This window comes from Desmodus rotundus, chromosome 1, assembly GCF_022682495.2.
Source record: "Desmodus rotundus isolate HL8 chromosome 1, HLdesRot8A.1, whole genome shotgun sequence".
NCBI classification, from domain to species: Eukaryota; Metazoa; Chordata; class Mammalia; order Chiroptera; family Phyllostomidae; genus Desmodus; species Desmodus rotundus.
Window position 1 is genome coordinate 32,169,351 of NC_071387.1, and position 19,133 is coordinate 32,188,483.

General features: G+C 46.0%; 2 protein-coding genes across 4 annotated transcripts in view; one reads left to right on the top strand and one right to left on the bottom strand.

Annotated features, from left to right (window-relative positions):
• Positions 1–17,215, bottom strand: part of PHF24 (PHD finger protein 24) — a 189,489-nt gene extending 172,274 nt beyond the window's left edge. The window contains exon 1 of the mRNA XM_045195146.2: positions 17,153–17,215. The gene's annotated coding sequence lies outside the window, so the exon portion shown is untranslated. The remainder of the gene's footprint in view (positions 1–17,152) is intronic.
• Positions 17,216–17,246: 31 nt separating this feature from the next.
• Positions 17,247–18,304, top strand: LOC112304588 (uncharacterized). 3 transcript variants are annotated; one of them, XM_053923071.2, is made up of 4 exons: positions 17,247–17,289; positions 17,661–17,728; positions 17,955–18,014; positions 18,142–18,304. In XM_053923071.2, the coding sequence occupies exons 2-4, from the start codon at positions 17,682–17,684 to the stop codon at positions 18,296–18,298; spliced, it is 264 nt and encodes an 87-aa protein (XP_053779046.1). In that variant the 5' UTR covers positions 17,247–17,289; positions 17,661–17,681; the 3' UTR covers positions 18,299–18,304. The 3 variants fall into 3 exon arrangements, 2 of the variants coding, with proteins under 2 accessions (XP_053779046.1, XP_024416013.2); XM_024560245.3 differs by lacking the exon at positions 17,247–17,289 and adding an exon at positions 17,311–17,363; XR_011651182.1 differs by lacking the exon at positions 17,247–17,289 and having other exon boundaries at positions 17,314–17,728; positions 17,916–18,304.
• The last annotated feature ends 829 nt before the right edge of the window (positions 18,305–19,133 follow it).

Sequence of the window (19,133 nt, forward strand, 5' to 3'; positions counted from 1 at the left end):
CAATTTCTTCACATAGTTAATTGGCCAAAGTAGGTCACACAGCCATGCCAAATTTCAAGTGGGTGACTTCCAGGAGGAAAAGCAAACCACAATTTTGCTGAATAATAGTGACCTCACCACAACAATATATATTCAAGGATGGAATAAAGGAGAAAGAAAGAAAAGGGGATTCAGCCCTGGTGGGTGTAGCTCAGTGGATTAAGCACGGGCCTGAGAGCAAAAGGGTTGCTGGTTTGATTCCCAGTCAAGGCACATGCTGGGTTGCAGGCCAGGTCCCCAGTAGGGGGTACATGAGAGGCAACCACACACTGATGTTTCCCTCTCACTCTTTCTCCTTCTCTTTCTCCTTTCCTTCCACCTCTCTCAAAAAATAAATAAAATCAAAAAAGAAAAGGGATTCATTTAAAGAAATAGCAACATCTCACAAAAAGTAAGGAAGTACAAATAAAAACTATAGTCAGTATGTTACCAAACAGCAAGTGGGGTCCTGCTGCCTGCCACCACTGTCTAGGCAAAATTCCAGAGCAAAGCTTTGGTGATAAAGGAAAGGAGTCTTTATTTCGAAGCCACACAATTTTGGAATAACAGTTTTCCACATGCATTAGTCTAGTCACTTAAGCCTATCAATTAAAGCTAAACTCTAACTCTTCAGTTACAGCTTTAATCACTTAAGCTTATCAATTAAGGCTAAAGTCAGACTTCTGGTGAAGATGGAGGCATAGGTAAACACGCTTCACCTCCTTGTACAACTACAGAAAAATCTACATCTAGACTACAAAACAAGTATCATCCAGAAAATCAAGATTATGGAAGTCCAACAACCAAGGATTTAAGATGCCATATTCATCCAGATGTTTAGGGGGGGTGGAGACATGGAGAGAGGTGGAGAGGTGGGGAGAGGGACAGAGCCCCAGAAGTGGTGTGGAGCCACAGGAGTGGCATGGAGAGGTGGCGGAACAGGCATACCACATTCACGTGTGGTGAATAAAAATCGGAAGGGATACCTCAGGAGTGAAGGATCTGAGCCCCAAACCCGACCAACCAGAAGCCCAGGGTTCTAGTGCCAGGAAGATAAATTCCCATAACTTCTGGCTGTAAAAACCAGTGGGGTTTAGGGTGGCAGAAGAAACTTCTGGATTATCAGGAGACTCATTTTACAGGGCCCACATGGACTTAGGACTCACACAGACCCATTCCCTCTGGGATTGAGCACCAGGGCAACAGCTAGAAGGGCACAAATGGCATACAGAGAGAAAGTGAGAAGACTGGAAACAGGGTGAGTGCTGGGAGACAGCTTCCTCCCAGGCAAACCTCCAGAAGCCAGGCAGCAGCACTGTCCCCTCTCTGATCCCTCCTTCTGTAAAGAGCCACAGAGTGATGAAACAGGTTGCCCCACTCTGGTGATCACCTAAGGCTCCACCCTATAAAATTTACAGATCCACTCTTCTACAATAGGCCACGTTACTAAGACAGGGAGTCAAAGAAGCTCTATCTAATATACAGGAAAAAAAACCCCAAACAACACAAAGTTGCCAAATTGAGGAGACCAAGAAATACAGCCCAATTGAAAGAACAGAACAAAAGTCCAGAAAAATAATAAAACAAAAGGGAGATAACCAACCTATCAGACACAGAGTTCAAAACACTGGTTATCAGGATGCTCAAAGGACTCATTGATTATGGCAACAGCATAAAAATGACCCAGGCAGAAATTAAGATTACATTAAGTGAAATAAAGAAAAATCTATAGGGAACCAACAGTGAAGGGATGAAAACAAGTATTAAATGAATGATTTGGAACATAAGGAAGAAAAAAGCATTGTATCAGAACAGCAAGAAGAAAAATGAATTAAAGAAATGAGGACAGGATAACAAGCCTCAGGGACATCATCAAACATACCACCATCCAAATCATAGGGATGCCAGAAGGAGAAGAGGAAGAGCAAGAAATTGAAAACTTATTTGAAAAAAATAACAAAAGAAAACTTCCTTAATTTGGTGACATAAAACAAAAAGGAAATAGACATACAAGTCCAGGAAGTACAGAGAGTCCCAAACAAGTTGGACCCAAAGAGGACCACACCAAGACACATATAATTAAAATACCAAAGTTTAAGCTAAAGAGAGAATATTAAAAACAGCAAGAGAAAAGCAGAGAGTTACCTACAAAGGAGTTCCCATAAGACTGACGGCTGATTTCTCAAAAGAAACTTTGCAGGCAAGAAGGGACTGGCAAGAAGTATTCAAAGTGATGAAAAGGAAGGACCTACAACCTAGATTACTCTATCCAGCAAAGCTATCATTTAGAATGGAAGGGCAAATAAAGTGCTTCCCAGACAAGGTAAAGCTAAAGGAATTCATCATCACCAAGTCATTATTACATGAAATGTTAAAGGGACTTATGTAAGAAAAAGAAGATCAAAACTATGAATATTAAAATGGCAACATATTCACAACTATCAACAATTGAATCTAAAAAACAAACCAAGCAAACAACCAGAACAGGACCAGAATCACAGATATGGAGATCATTGGAGGATTATCAGCAGGGAGGGGGAGAAGGGAAAAAGTACAGGGATTAAGAAGTATAAATTGGTAGGTCCAAATAGACAGGGGGGTGCTAAAAATAATACAGGAAATGTGAAAGCCAAAGAACTTATATGCATGACCCATGGGCATGAACTAAGGGGGGGCAGGGATTGCTGGAGGGAATGGGGTACTGGGTGGAGGTGGCCAAAAAGAGAAAATTGGGACAACTGTAATAGTTTTTGGAGGTTTGCCCAGCACTTGCCCCCTTTCCAGTCACTTCACCCACTTCCAATGTGACTGGCACCCTTCCAGCTATTGCCCTGTTGCTGAATCCCAGAGTGGGTTTGCATATGTTCTAAGTCCATGCAAGCCCTTTAAATGAACTCTCCTGAAAATCCGGCAGTTTCTTCCTCCCTCCCCAACCCCCACTAGTTTTTATAGCCAGAAGTTACAGGGATTTATCTCCCGGACACTGGAACCCTGGGTTGTGCAGTCCGGCCTGGGGCTGGGATTGCTGGCTCCTAAGGTATCCATCCCTTCTGATTTTTATCCACACGTGAATGTGGTACTGCCCTTTCTGCCATGGCTACTACCTCTCTGCACCACATGGCATCTCTGGACCTCTTCACCTGTCACTGCAACTCTGCCCCTCCTACCCATCTGGATGAATATGGTTTCTTTAAATTCTTGGTTGTCAGACTTCCATCCAAGATGGAGGTGTAGGTAGATATGTTTAGCTTCTTCTCACAACCAAAAGGACAACAACCAATTTTAAAACAAAAACAACCAGAACTGCCAGAAAATAAAACTATATGGGAGTCAGACAACCAAGGTGTTAAAGAAGAAACATTCATCCAGGCTGGTAGGAGGAGCAGAGACAGGCATCTGAGGCCAAGAGAATGTGTGACAAGGTGGTGGCTGACGGACCAGGCATTCCAACATGTGCATGGGCATAAACTGGGAGGAGCAACTGGGGAGTGAGACAGACTGAGCAACCCAGGGATCCAGCATGGGGAAATAAAACCTCAAAACCTCTGGCTGTAAAAACCTGTAGGGGTTGCAGCAATGGGGTTGCCAGTTTCATAGGAGAGTCTCTTGGAGGGATCCATGGGGTCGCCAGTTTCATAGGAGAGTCTCTTGGAGGGATACACAAACCAACCCACCTGCCCAGGAATCATCACCAGAAGGGTCCAATTCTCTTGTGGGGAGCGGGGGAAGTGACTGAAAGCAGGCAAGAGCAGAGCAAGCAGCATTGTTCTCTCCCTGACCCTCCCCTACATACAGTGCCACAACCCAGTGAAGTGGGTTGCCCCACCCTCAAAAATACCTAAGGCTCCACCCCCTAAAACATAACAGGTATGCCAAGACAAAGACCCAAATGAAAGAACAGATCAAAACTCCAGAAAAAGAACTAAGTGATGGGGAGATAGCCAACCTACCAGATGCAGAGTTCAAAACACTAGTAATCAGGATGCTCACAGAAATGGTTGAGTACAGGCACAAAATAAAGAGAAAAAGAGGGCTATGCAAAGTGAAATAAAGGAAAATGTACAGGGAACCAACAGTGAAGGGAAGGAAACTGGGACTCAACTCAAAGATTTGGAACAGAAGGAAGAAAAACATCCAACCGGAACAGAATGAAGAAATAAGAATTCAAAAAAATGAGGAGAGGCTTAGGAACCTTTGGGACAACTTTAAACGTTCTGACATCTGAATTATAGATGCCAGAAGGAGAAGAGGAAGAGCAAGAAATTGAAAACTTATTTGAAAAAGTAATGAAGGAAAACTTCCCCAATCTGGCAAAGGAAATAGACATGCAAGTACAGGAAGCTCAGAGAGTCCCAAAGAAGTTGGACCCAAGGAGAGTCCACCAAGACATATTATAATTAAATTATACAAAATTAAAGATAAGGAAAGAATCTTAAAAGCAGCAAGAGAAAAGGAGACAGTTGCCTACAAAGGAGTTCCCAAAAGTTACCAGCTGATTTCTCAAAGGAAACCTTACAGACAAGAAGAGGCTGGAAAGAAGTATTCAAAGTCATGAAAGGCAAGGACCTACATCCAAGATTATTCTATCCAGCAAAGCCATCATTTAGAATGGGAGGCCAGATAAAGTGCTTCTCAGGTAAGGTTAAGTTAAAGGAGTACATCATCACCAAGCTCTATTATAAGAAATGTTAAAGGGACTTATCTAAGAAAAAGAAGATCAAAAATATGAATAGTAAAATAACAACAAACTCACAACTATCAACAACCAAACCTAAACAAAAATAAACAAAAACAAAAACAAACTAGGCAAACAAGTAGAACAGGAACAGATTCACAGAAATAGAGATCATATGGAGGGTTATCAGTGGGGAGGGGATGAGGGGAGATTGGGGGGAAGAGGTACAGGAAAAAGAAGCATAATTGGGCCCTGGGTGGTGTGGCTCAGTTGATTGAGTGCTGCCCTGTGAACCAAAGGGTCGCTGGTTCAATTCCCAGTCAGGGCATGTGCCTGGGTTGCAGGCCGAGTCCCCAGTAGGGGCACTCAAGAGGCAACCACACATTGATGTTTTTCTCTCTCTCCTTCTCCCTCCCTTCCCCTATCTCTAAAATAAATAAATAAATAAAATCTGTTTGAAAAAAGAAGCAACATAATTGATAGGTACAAAATAAACAGGGGAGGTTAAGAATAATATAGGAAATGGAGAAGCCAAAGAACTTTTACATACAATCTGTGGACATGAACTAAGTGTGGGGGGAAGGAATGCTGGAGGGAGAAGGGGGTGCAGGGCAGAGGGGGATAAAGGGGAGAACAAAAATGTGACAACTGTAATAGCATAATCAACAAAATATACTTTAAAAAATAAATAAATAAATAAATTTTTGGTTGTCGGACTTCCATAGAGCCCGATTTTCTGACAGTTCTGCTTATTTGAGAAATAGTTGTGATTCTCCCTGTGGTTGCATAAGGAGGCGAAGTGTGTCTACCTATGCCTCCATCTTGACTGGAAGCCACCTATTTTTTTAAAAAAATTTTAAAGGCTAAAATCTTTAATTCATGAGTTCCCCTATCATTTCTCCTATTAGTTTTTAATTATCTTATTTCTATAAGATTAGTTTACAAACCAGAACAATATAAGATACAAAAGCTACACAATTTTGAAAGAATGGCAGGCTTCTGCCTCAGAGCTCATCCCCTCCAGAACACCCAAAGAATAACCCTGCCACCCTCTCTCTGCCAGGCCAGCCTGATTCTAGGCTACACGTGGAGTTTCTTCTCCCATCAAAATGCCATCCTTTGGGAAACACAGGCAGCTGAAGCATGATCATCCAGGCATCCTCAAGGCAGAGGGCCTGAGAGCCAGCCTCTACCCTCCTTTTATTTTACATCATCTGGTCTATAATTCCATGCACTCCAAAGGTGATCAGCTTCTCAGCCAATCCTATCCTAGGCTATATACCATTGCCTCTGCAACCTCCTCCTATGGCCCCTCTCCACTCCTCCCTAGTGATCTGATCAGATCTGTGTCAAGTAGTTCTGAAACTGATCCTGGGGCTTAAGTATAAGCATTTACTACTTCATTCTTATATTAGTTTTCTATTGCTGTGTAACAAACTGCCACAAATTTAGCAGCTTCAAATAATCCAGATTTATCAGCTCCCAGTTTCTGTGGGTGAAGAGTCCAGGTACATGCTGACAGGGTCCACTGCTCAGAGTCTCACCAGGCTCAGGGTCTCACTCAGGCAACAGCCAGGGCTGCAATCTCATCTCAGGCTCGGAGTCTTTTTCCAGACTCACTGGCTGTTGGCAGTTGTGGTTGTAGGACTGAGGCCTTAAGGTCTTAGAGCTGCCTGCCACTGTTTGCTACGTGGCCCTCTCCACAACATGGCAGTTTGCTTTTTCAAAGCCAAATGAGAGCACCTTCTGCTGCTTCTTACTTGTTATCTCTACACATTTTTTTAAAGGGCTCACCTTTAAAAAAGGTCAGGCCCACCCAAAGTAATCTCCCTTTTGACTAACTCAAACTCAACTGATTATAGACCTTAATTCCATTTGCCAAATACCTTCATTTTGCCATAATAATTTAATCCCATCATATTCACAGGTCAAAGGGCAAAAATCCCCTTAAAGCATGCATACTAGGGGGCAGGAATCTCAGAATTCTGTCTACCACACTTTCTCTATGGCTCATTCCTTTTACTGCCAACTAGTACTTCAGCTGGCTGACATTCTAGAACTGCTAAGGAACCAAACCTTCACAACCAAAGGATACTAGCCCCTGGTGCTCCTGCCTGATTCAGGTGACAGGAGCCTTCCATTAAGTTTGACCACTGAGCACGGGGTCACCAGGAAGTGTCCCCAAATACCCCAGGGATTACCCCCATACATAGCCTCTTTCACCAATTACCCTTCTGCTGCCTCACCCACACTGGGACTAATTACAAACCCCTGGCCTTCCTCTGAGCCTTTGCTTGATGTTCATTTAGCTGGAGTGTCTTCCCTCCTGCCTCACCCATCTTCAAGGCTATGCAGAGCTCCCTCCTCCATGAAGCCTCCCCTGCCTTCTCTCTGAGCCCCCAGGGCTCCTCATTGTCAGCCACTTAGGTCACCTTCTGCTTTGGATTCAAGGGCTCTTGTCCCCTGCACTTTTCCCAAGCAAGCTCGGCCCAGACCCAGAAACCCTAAAATCCAGAGTGGTCCAAACTGCGGGAAGTAAAGGAGGGGGTTGTTCAGGAAACTCTGGCAGTAGCTTTACTTCAAGCTCCAGGGGGCAGGAGGCAGAGAAGGGGGGCACTATTGCTCAAGACTTGCCCCTATTCCAATGTCCCATCCCCTCCGGAAGTCCTGTGTCATGTTTTACCCACACTCTGGGACTGAAGGGCTAGCTCTGCCCCTCTGGCTGGGCCAGGAACCTCTGGATATAGACAGAAGGTTTGGAGAAGGATGGAGTGTACAGAGAATTCCTTCCCAGGATGAGGGACTTTCAGGAACTGATTCATCTGGTGTCTTGCCCATTTCCAGCTCCTTTCTGGCCCCAAGACCTCTAATCATTCGCTTTACCAAATAAAACTGCATGCGTGGGGGGAGTTCTTGGAGAGCGCCAGCCATCCTGAGGGAAAATTCGGAGGGAACCAGCTACTACATTGTTTGATTAGTCTTTCGCCCTCCATACCCAGGTCGGACAACTGATTTGCACGTCAGGACCGCTACGGACCTCCACCAGAGTTTCTTCTCGCTTTGCCCTGCTCACGGTTCACCATCTTCCGGGTCCTGTCTGGCTCCTTTCTGGAGCAAGACAACCCAGACTCCTCAGGCCAGAGCCCCCCTTCCACAGGCCAGGAACCACACATCCCCTTTTCTCTATACACTAGACGCCCTCTGCAGGCCCCATGAGGTTGAGGGAGCCCCATATCCTCTTTTCCCTGTGCACTGGATGCCCCCTGCAGGCCCTGTGAGGTTGAGACACAAAGGGACGGATTGAACAAACAGAACACACCCACACATACACAAGTACCAACACCCTCAGCCACCTACACATGTCCGTACTCACACACACATACACACACAATCATATAATCAACCACACAGTCAAGGACACAGCATAGATATTTAAGCATATAATCACAATACAGACACAGGACACATATAGACATACACGATTACAGAGAGACATGGGCACACAGACACATGCTCACACTTGGACACAGTCTTTTCTCACAGACAGGAGGATTTGTTTGGGAGAAATAGGTTGAGAAGCCACCTGAGGGACAGGGTGATACCCTGAGTGGTGGACTTAATAAAAGGGTGGCTAAACTGCCCCTAGGTCTAATGGGGCTTGTTGACTAGACAGCCCTTTGTTTTGCTGGGCACTAGACCAGCAAAACCAGAGGTTATCTAGTACAGATAAGAGCTGGGGTAGGCCTATTAAAAAGAAAAATGTGGGGTTTGCAAGAGCTTAAGCTCTATAACTTGTATGAAAGCTCATGCTTACAAGCTGGACTCCTGAACTCAGCAAGCCAGACTCCACTGCCCTCACTGCATCCCAGGACAGCCATCGAAGAAAGAGGCCTCCTGACACTGGCAACACACTCGAGGTGGTGAATGATAAACGGGGAGGGATCTAAGCTTCAGTACGTGCCCATAGTGAGTCAGGCACATACACAATTTCACAAAATATATATTGTTCCCATTTTACAGATGAGGAAACTGTCACCTGTTCCCTCACCTGTCCAAGGTCATAAAGCCAGATTCAAACATAAGAGTTTGAGTATAAGAATCCTGTTGTAGCCACTAAATTAGTAATGGGAAATTCAAAGCATACATGTTCCCACTCCCTACTCATGTTCCCAACAGCAACACTAATCCAGACCAGGGACTGGCAAACTATGGCCCATGGGCCAAATTCAGCCTGCCTGCCACCTGTTTTGTAAATAAAGTTTTATTGGAATGCAGCCATGCCTGTCCATTTACATATTGTCTATGGCTGCTTTGGGGCTATGACAGTAAAGCTACGTAGTCTCTACAAAGACAGCATAGCCCAGAAAACCTTATGTATTTACTATCTGCACCTTTACAGAAACAGTTTGCCAACCCGTGATCCAAACCTAGCCTCAGAATTAGAGTTGGCAAGTGAGACAAGGCCTATTGCCTTTGGTATCTTAGCATTGAAAAATGATCAGATAAATGAATGAATGAAATGGATAGATGGATGAATGGATAGGTGGATGGATGGACACATGGGTAGACATACAGTTGTTCCGTTCCCGCTTACCTACAGGAGACATATTCCGAGACCCCGTGGATGCTTGAAACTGGATAGTACTAAACCCTAAATAAACTGTACATATACAGTTTATTCCTATACATACGCACCTATCATAAAGTTTAATTTATAAATTGGGCACAGTAAGAGATTAACAACAATAACTATAACAATATACTCTAATAAAAGTTATATGAATATTCTCTCTCTCTCAGCAACCTAGCACAAATTTCTTTTTCCTTCTTTGTAACTACTCTGATAGATTTGTTTTTACCATACATCTTAGCAACTTCAGCATACAATTTTTTTTCTTTCCTTATTGAGAACTTTCACTTTTCCACTTAAAGGAAGCACATTATGGTTTCTCCTTTGCACATTCAAATTGCCAGTGTTACTACTGTTATGCTTTGGGGTCATTAGTAAGTAAAATAAGAGTTACTTGAACAAGTTCTGTGATACTGCCACAGTCGATCTGACAACCAACATGGCTACTAAGTGACTGACAGGTGGGTAGCACACACAGTGTGCATACGCAGGGCAAAGGGATAATTCACGTCCTAGGTAGGAAGGAGCATAATGGGCAAGATTCCATCACACTACTCAGGACAGCGGGAAATTTCATACCTATGAATTTTTTATTTCTGGAATTTTCCATGTAATATTTTTGGGTTGTGGAAAGTGAATCCACAGATAAGGGGGACTACTGTATATAAGTAGTAGATCAAAGGTTTGCTTCAAATGCCAATGTTCTGCCATTTATAAGCTGGGAAACCTTAGGAAAACTAAACTTTATGGGTTTTAGTTCCCTCATCTGTAAAATGGGGATAACAATACAGTAATTATTATTCAGGGCTCCTTCCACGGCAAATTACAAAGACCCAACCTAGACTAGCTTAAGCATAAACTTAAATGTGCCACATGATGTAAGTAGATCCACTAAGAAGATTGAGTCTACTTCAGCCCTGGTTGGATCTAAGGTTCAGATGATATCACCATCTCTTAAATAGACTACTGATTCTTTTTGTGTGAGGGCCTCATTCTTCTAGCAGCAGGAAAGAATGTGGCCACCGAAGCCTCAGGTCTAAATTTTATAGTGAGTAACCTAAAACAGAGGCCCTTCCCCTGACTGGTGTGGCTCAGTTGGTTGGGTGTCGTCCCACAAAGTGAAAGGTCTCTGGTTTGATTTCTGGTCAGGGCACATGCCTGGGTTGCAGGTTCAGTCCCCGGTAGGAGTGCATTCGAGGGGCAACCGATCAATGTTTCTCTCATACTGATGTGTTTCTCCCTGTCTTTCTCCCTCCCTTCCCTTCTCTGTAAAAATAAATAAAATCTTTTTAAAAGAGTAAAACAGAGGCCCTCTGTGTACTAACATCAACTGTGAAGAAAAGCTCTGATTAAGTGTGCTTGTAACATATACTCAGATCTTCACTATGTCACAGTGGCCAGGGAATGGGGCACTCTGATCTGTTGACAACACTGTGGTGGACAGACTCACCAAGAGCGCGTACAGTAGGAAAGGAGTTCCTTAAAGGAATCATAAAGAGGATAAAAAAGTGTTGGCATGAACAAGAACATAGCTCACAGCACTTTCCTTCATGGCTTTGTTATGAGACAATAAATTTAAAGCATTTAGCACGTTGATACGGTGCCTGACACGTATCAACAAATGTTAATTATTACCATAACTGATTAATAGATGAATGGATGCACTAATGGATGGATGATTAAACATACGGATCAGTAAATGGAGATGAAGACAAATAGATGAAAGAAGAATGGACTGATGAAGAGACAAAGATGGGTAAACATACAGACACAGGATGGATAGATGCATGGACAGATGGATGCACGAGAGACAAACCCGGTGGAAAAACTGGGCCACAGTTAGGTCTGTCACATCATATGCCACAGGGCTGGAATAGGGAACAGAATAGTACTTCACAATTGGTCTTTCAGGAGAGGTCTCCTCTTCTGGCCTGCCGCTTACATCTCTCTCATCAGGTGAGGAATGCACTTGCTCCCCCCTCAGTTCTAGTTTCCTTGCCTTGCTGTGAGCTAACCAGCCCTCTCCTCAGAAATCCCCTTTCCGGGCCTGGCCAGGTAGCTCAGTTGATTTGAGTGCTGTCCCCATACGCCAAGGTTGTGGGTTCAATCCCTGGTCAGGGCACATATAAAAATCAACTAGTAAGTGCATAAATAAGTAGAACAGCAAATTAATGCCTGTCTATTTCTCTTTCTCTCAAATCAATAATTTTTTTTAAATTAGAAAAAAGGAAAAAAAAAAAGAAATCCCTTCTCAATTCCCAGGATAGGGAAAGCAGGGTAAGAGGGAATGCTTTAAGCCAGGTTCCCCTAAGCTACTCCTCTGACTCAGCTTTGAGCATAGGAAAATGGGTCGACAGGGAAGAGGGACAATGCTGGCTGGGCCAGGAGGGTGAAGCCCCAGAGTCTAAGATGTGAGATAGGGGAGGTGGACCTTCTTCCAAAGAACTTTCTCTTTAGCTCTGCTTGTCCAAGGGAGGAGCAGGTGTCAGGTGATGGATGTGTAGACACTGTGATGGGCCTAGGAAGATCTGGGGAACCTGGGAAGGAACCTTCTCCAGCCTTACCCTGCCACTTATGATTGTCCTCAGGGAATTTGGGGGATCAACTGGGTCCCATCTTTCCCACTCCTCCCATCCCACCCCATTCATCTTAGGACCAAATAAGAGTTGAATGTGAGGAGAAACCTGGGAAAGAGGTAGGCATTCCTTACTGTGACCTCTAATCCTGAACCAAGCCTTGGCCCTAACCTTGATACTGAAGGTTCAAATGCCTCCAAGGAGACAACACTGTACACCTTCCCTAAAGAGTACACCTAAGAGTAACGGGCAACCTCCCTGCATACACCCTTGCCTTTTCCAAACAAGGGAGGAGTTATAAAAGGAACAAAAGGGTCTTCGAGGTAGAGGAAGACAGAGAGGGAAATATCCAGCAGAAAGGTATTCTGCTACCATCTCATGTACTGCAATTCAGTTCAGACACTAACCACACCATTAGTGTCAGACTCCACCAGTTTAAGAACATGGTCTTCCCTGAACTCAGAAAACTACACAGCACTGAAGAAAGAAATTAAGGAAGACATGAACAAATGGAAGTATGTACCATGCTCGTGGATTGGAAGAATTAATATCATCAAAATGTCCATACTACCCAAAGCAATTTTTAGATTCAATGCAATCCCTATTAAAATACCAATGGCATATTTCACAGACATAGAACAAACATTTCCAAAATTTATTTGGAACCATAAATGACACGAATAGCCACAGCAATTTTGAGAAAGAAGAACAAAGTAGGAGAGATCACAATACCTGATATCAAACTATATTACAAGGCCACTGTAATCAAAACAATCTGGTACTGGCATAAGGACAGACATGTAGATCAATGGAACAGAACAGAGAGCCCAGAAATAAACCCCTGTCTGTATGGTTAATTAATATTTGACAAAGGGGGCAGGAGCATAAAATGGAGTGAAAATAGCCTCTTCAACAAATGGTGTTGGGAGAACTGGACAGCTACATGCAAAAAGATGAAACTCAACCACCAACTTACACCATACACAAAAATAAACTCAAGAAGGACAAAAGACTTAAATATAAGTTATGACACCATAAACATCTTAGAGAACATAGGCAGGAAAATCTCAGATATTCCACACAGCAATATTTTCACTGATATGTCCCCTAGAGCAAGGGACATAAAGAACAAACAAATGGGACTTCATCAAAAGAAAAAGCTTCTGCACAGCTAAAGAAAACATCAACAAAATGAAAAGGGAACCAACCGCATGGGAAAACATTTTTGCAAAAGATACCTTGGACAAGGGTTTGGTCTCCAAAATATATAAGGAACTCACATGACTCCACTCCAGGAAGACAAAAAAATCCAATTAAAATATGGGCAAAGGACCTGAATAGGCACTTCTCCAAGGAGGACATACAGAGGGCTCAGAAACATATGAAAGGATGCTCAGCATCACTAGCCATCAGAGAGATGCAAATTAAAACTACAATGAGATACCACTTCACACTGGTCAAAATGGCTATCATAACCAAATCAACAAACAAGTGTTGAAGAGGTTGTGGAGAAAAGGGAACCCTAGTACACTGTTGGTGGGAATGCAGCCTGGTGCAGCCACTGTGGAAAACAGTGTGGAATTGCCTCAGAAAACTAAAAATGGAACTGCCTTTTTACCTGGCAATTGGACTGCTGGGACCATACCCTAAGAACCCTGAAACACCAATTCAAACCCAATGTTCATAGCAGCACAACTTATAATAGCCATGTGCTGGCAGCAACCTAAGTGCCCATCAGTAAAAGAATGGATCAAAAAAACTATGGTACATTTACACAATGGAATACTATGCAGAAGAAAGAAAGAAGGAACTCCTACCCGTTGTGACAGCTTGGCTGGATCTGGAGAGCATTATGCTAAATGTAATAAGCCAGGAGGTGAAAGACAAATACCACATGATCTCACCTATAAGTGGAACCTAATCAACAAAACAAACAAGCAAGCAAAATATAACCAGAGACATTTAAGTTAAGAACAAACTGACAGTAACCAGAGGGGAGATGGGAGAGGATGATAGTGGGAAAAAGGGGAAGGGTTGTCAAGGAACATGTATAAAGGACACATGGACAAAGTCAAAGGAGGGTAGGATCATGGGTGGGAGGTGGGAATGGCTGGGGCGGGGGAATGATGAGGGGAAACGGAGACAACTGTACTTCAACAACAACAAAAAAACAAAAACAAAAAAAAACATGGTCTTCAACATGCCTGCCCCAACTTGAGAAGCTAGCCACATGTGGCATCCCCAGGCCACCACCTGCATTTCTTACCTGCATTTCAACTGGTTACAAGTCCAGAGGGTTCCCACAGCCCTTCTCAGGTTCCAAAATTCACTAGAATAACTCACAAAACTCAGCAGTGCTATAGTTACAATTTGTATTTTTATAAAGGATATAAATCAGGAACAGCCAAATGAAGAGACACACAGACGCAAATGCTCTCTCCCCATGGAGACACACAAAGCACATCACCCTCCCGGCAGGCACACTGACATTTTCACCAAACAGGAAGTTCCATGAGCTTGGGTGTCCAGAGTTTTTATTCAGACTTCATTACATAGTCATCTTTGAATTGTTAGCCACGTGACTGAACTCAATCTCCAGCCCCCCTCCTCGGAGGCTGGGCTGGCTCACAGCCCCAACTACCCAATGACATAGTTGGTCTTTCTGGTGACCAGCCCCCATCCTAAGTCACCTCATCTCTTAGTATAAACTCAGGTGAGATTCAAGGGGCTCATAAATAGCATAGACACTCTTATTACTTGGGAAATGCCAAAGATTTAGGTTCTCCCTCTCAGAAACCAGGGACAAGAGCCAGTCAAATTCTTTATTATAAAAAAGAAGGGAAGAAATTTCTGGCCATAAAGAATGAAAGCTTCAGGGGGCCATAAAGAGGCAACAGCTGCAGTCTTGCATACACCCTCACCCTCACCCTCACTCTTCTACTCGCTCTCCCCGATTCAGCCTCACAGTCTCACACAGGCTCCACACAAGCAGAAAGACTCCTGCCACCCATACACTTGCTGCTTCCAAAGAGTCTGCACCTTTGTCCATCTCTATCCGTCCTCCATGGCCTCCCGCACAGCACCGCTCCTCAGCATTCTGATTTCTTAGTCTCCCGTGGAAAAGACAGGGGTAAAATGGTAAGATGAGGGGCACAGCAGGGACCTGGGAGTCTGTGAAGGGTACTGTGAGTTCAAGTCAACACCCAGGTCCAAGTGTGTCCATGAACCTGAGAATATACATGTACCAAATGGGTGTGCCCTTTTGATTGTGTGTCTCTGTGTACGGTGGGTATATCTGGGCATCCTGTGTATTCCTATATAATTTATACATGGGCTTGTATGGCGTGAGCATGTCTGTGTACTTTACTATGTGTGTACCTGTGTGATAGAGATGTGCCTGTGCCCCAGGTGTTCCTACGTGTGTCAGTGCCTGGATGGGTTCAGGGGTCTCCAGCTGTCCCTCTCACTAGAGTCTCTGTCTCCTCTAGCCTGGTTTCTAGAAGAAGAGAGGACAGTGCACATGGGTGGGGGAGAGAGGAACACTAAAGCTACGGCACTGGACACAGGTATCCTGAATTTAGTCAGGGCCGTGAGTTTCCCACCTTACAGTTCCTCAAGCCCAACACTACCACCTACCCACCCCCAGCTCTGAGTGATGCCAACAACCCTGAGGACTCTGTCTCATAGTGAACCAACACCCAATTCCTAGAACACTTTCTCTGTCTTTTGTTCCTATCTCCCCCTCAAGGATGGCTACAGGGTATTGTCCTGTGAGTGGAGGGTGGAGAGTTGTCTCCTCTTCTCCTAATCACCTCTTTTATCACTGCAGCCTGTGCTCACCAGTTTACTTTCCTTCTCCTTGCTGAGCCCCTACCCACAAGGAAGCCCCTGAAATGGGTTCCTAGATGTGGTCCTCAGTTTCTATGCTACACACCCAGGCCTTCCAGGAAACTGAGTTCCAGAGCTGCTCTGTTCTGACCTCTGACCTCTGACTCCAGGTTCACCAAGCTGGGGGCTCACCAGCTTGCATACCCGGGGTGGCCCACATCATCCAAAGACTGCAGAAGAACACTGCCAAAGCAAGCCCTCCCTCCCCAACCCGGCTTCCTCCCTCTGAGTCCCTGCCCAAGATCCCAGACCATGACCTTGAGTCTCCTTCCTCCCCCAGAACAAGTGCCACAGAAGTTAGCCCACGACAGTTCCAGAAGGAGCCTTGTGTCTAAGTGAAGGGACACAAGGGGAACAGCTGGGGAACCAACCACCAGAAGAAAGAACCAGACCATCACCTCCTCTGCACCAGAACTGACCCAGCCTGGGCAGGGCCTGGAGTATCAATGTGAGTGTGAGCAAGGGTGAGCACAGTTTCCCCTCCACACCCAGACCGCAATGCTTCCAGTAAAGCCCAACTGGAACCCACAGATCTGTCACTTGTCTGTTTGTGGCCCAAGCAAGGCAAGACAGGTATGAGAGGAAGAAAGAGTGGGATGGAGGGAAAGAGTAGATGTATCCACTCTGCACACTTAAGCCTGAGGGAACTTTCACTTCACTCATTTCTGGTAGCTCTCCCTCCTACAGTCCAGCCACAAAGCTCCCTTCCTCCCTCCGAAGACCAAATGGAGCAATTATTTCCAACCTCCCACACTGGACTAATTGCTCTTTCTGAGCTCTATCACAGCACCATATACTGCTTCTTGCTAGTCTTCCAGATTTATCCTAATGACCTAATTGTCCCTTTCAATCCCTCCATCTCCAACTCAGATAAGCCCTCTGAGGCACACAGGTCTGGGCCTGTTTTCTTTACTGTTGTATCCCCACACCCAGCATAGTGCCTTAGTGTAGCAGACACTCAATAAATATTTGTTGATTGAATGACTGTAGGAACAAAAGTCACAGGAAGGGAGGTCTCAGCTCAGAGAGGGAGGGCTGTGACCCTCTGACCTAAGGGACTTGGCCAAGGCCACTCAGCCAAGTATTTTCAGAGCTTGGCCTGTCTAGACTGGACCCTCTTCCTTCGCAGTTCAGGGTCATACAGGCAGAGCGGGGCAGACAAGAAAGGCAACCATCAGGGCAGAAGCTAAGGAGATTGAGAGGAGAAAGAATTGGAGAAAACAACACTGGATAGCGTCCCAAAGCTCTTTTCTTGCTACCTATTACTGAGGTCTCGGTCTCCTATGGTAGAACTCCAAAATCTGACTCCATCCTTAGAAAAGAGAGTCCAGTGCCTCGCATCTTAGTAATAAATCCCAACTTTACCCTTTAGTGATAGGTCATGCCTCCACCTCCTTGGGACATTTTGACCCCGCCTCCTCTGAAGAAATGCTAACTCCGCCCCTTCCGGGTAATAGGTAAGCTCCACCCCTAGACCGCGACGGAGTCCCTGTGACGTAACGGTAAGGGTCTGTTTCCGGGGTGGAGCCAGGGAGGGCGGAGTTTAGGCTGCGCCGACCCCTCAGCCCCCCTCCAGGTGACACCAGCCCCCGAAAATCCTCACTCGGGGCCCTAAATATCCCAGCCCCATGACCGCGAGGCCTTTCGCCTTGACCTCCTAAATGCCTCAGGCCCCTGCGGTGGCCGGCCTCCTAATTTCTTAACGCCTAACGACTCCAAAACCTTCAATCCCACTCCACCCCGATGTGGCAATTTAGTCTTCCCGGGGACACCTGCCTCAGGTTACGTGAGAATAAGTCAGACTGATCCTGAGAATGACACAGAAGGGGACCGGAGGTTGGGAAGTCCTTGATCCCATCATTCCGCTCCCCAGGAGACGTTCGGAGCCCGGGACATGTCGGGATTGAGGAGATACGAGGTGGCGCTGGAGGCGGAGGAGGAGTGAGTGGAGGCGGGGTTGTGTGGAGGAGGAATTTAGCGGCTCTGGGGTGGGGGCGGGGCGCAAGTTGTCTGGGAGCGGGAGGAGTGGGAGGGGTGGTGCCCTAAAGGGGCGTGGGCTGTGAGGGGGACCGCCTCTAAGGGGCGGGGCGGGGCCTTGGAAAGACGTCCGAGGAGTCTACCGGGTCAGCCTCGCCCCGCCCGGCCCGGCTCTGCCTTCTCTCTGCAGGATCTACTGGGGCTGCTTCTACTTTTTCCCTTGGCTACGCATGTGGCGGAGGGAGCGGAGGTGAGGGGGCTGCGATACCGCGGACCCTCCTGGGGCATGGACGAGGCTCACAGTCTCCGAGGACAGATGGGGGGTGGAATCTGGGAGACCCCGCCCAGCCTCATGCCAGTGTCGGGTCGCCCCACAGCTCGGCACACCCCCGGGAGCAGAAGCTGGAGCCCCTGCGGGGCCTGATGAGCTGTCTGTCAAGCGGCCTGGGCCCTGTTCCCCAACGCTCGGGTCGCGGCCTCCCCCGCCGCACACCCGCCACCACTGCCCAGCCAGCTAGTACATTAAAGATTTAAACTGAAGTCACCGTGCTTCCCCTCCTGACTCTGCCGCCGCTGCTGCCGTTTGAGCTGGGAGCCCCTCTCCATGCTTGCTGTATCCTTAACTGACAGGGCTTCTCTTCTCAATAGGGTGCCTTTCCATGTCCAGGTTCCTGTTAAACCTAAGGGTCCCTCATCCGTGTCAGGCCCTCATTACTATCATTGACTGCCCTTCACCCCCTACACCTGTCCCTACCCCCGCCCCCAGCCCAACATATACACTCATCACTGTGAGTAGCCTGTATGGAGGGAACTAAATAGTCCTGGGTTGGTCTTCCTACCAACCGTATTTCCACATTGTTGTGTTCTCACAACCCCAATTCTCTGCTACCACCTTCCTTCTAGCCAAGACTTTGCCAAAATCTTTTTTTCCTAGGAGTGGATCTAAGATATCTTAAACCCAGAGTTGTGGAAGTAAGCTGTGGGAGGAGGGGAAGAGTCCTTGAAGCTGCATCTCTCAGCCTGCCACAAGGGCGTGACTTGGGTCTTTCCCTATAGGCAATACCCCAACTTCCAGCTCCTCCAATCTGATCCCAAGTTTGTTTGTTTTTAGATTTTATTTATTTATTTTTAGAGAGAGGGGAAGGGAGGGAGAGAGGGAGAGAAACATCAGTGTGTGGTTGCCCCTCGTACACCTCCCACTGGGGACCCAGCCCGAAACGCAAGCATGTGCCCTGACTGGGAATCAAACCAGCAACCCTTTGGTTCCAGGCTGGCACTCAAACCACTGAGCCACACCGGACTCCAGGGGCTGATCCCAAGTTTAAAGACAGTATCAACCCACCCAGCAGTTCTTGCTAACTCCCTAGAA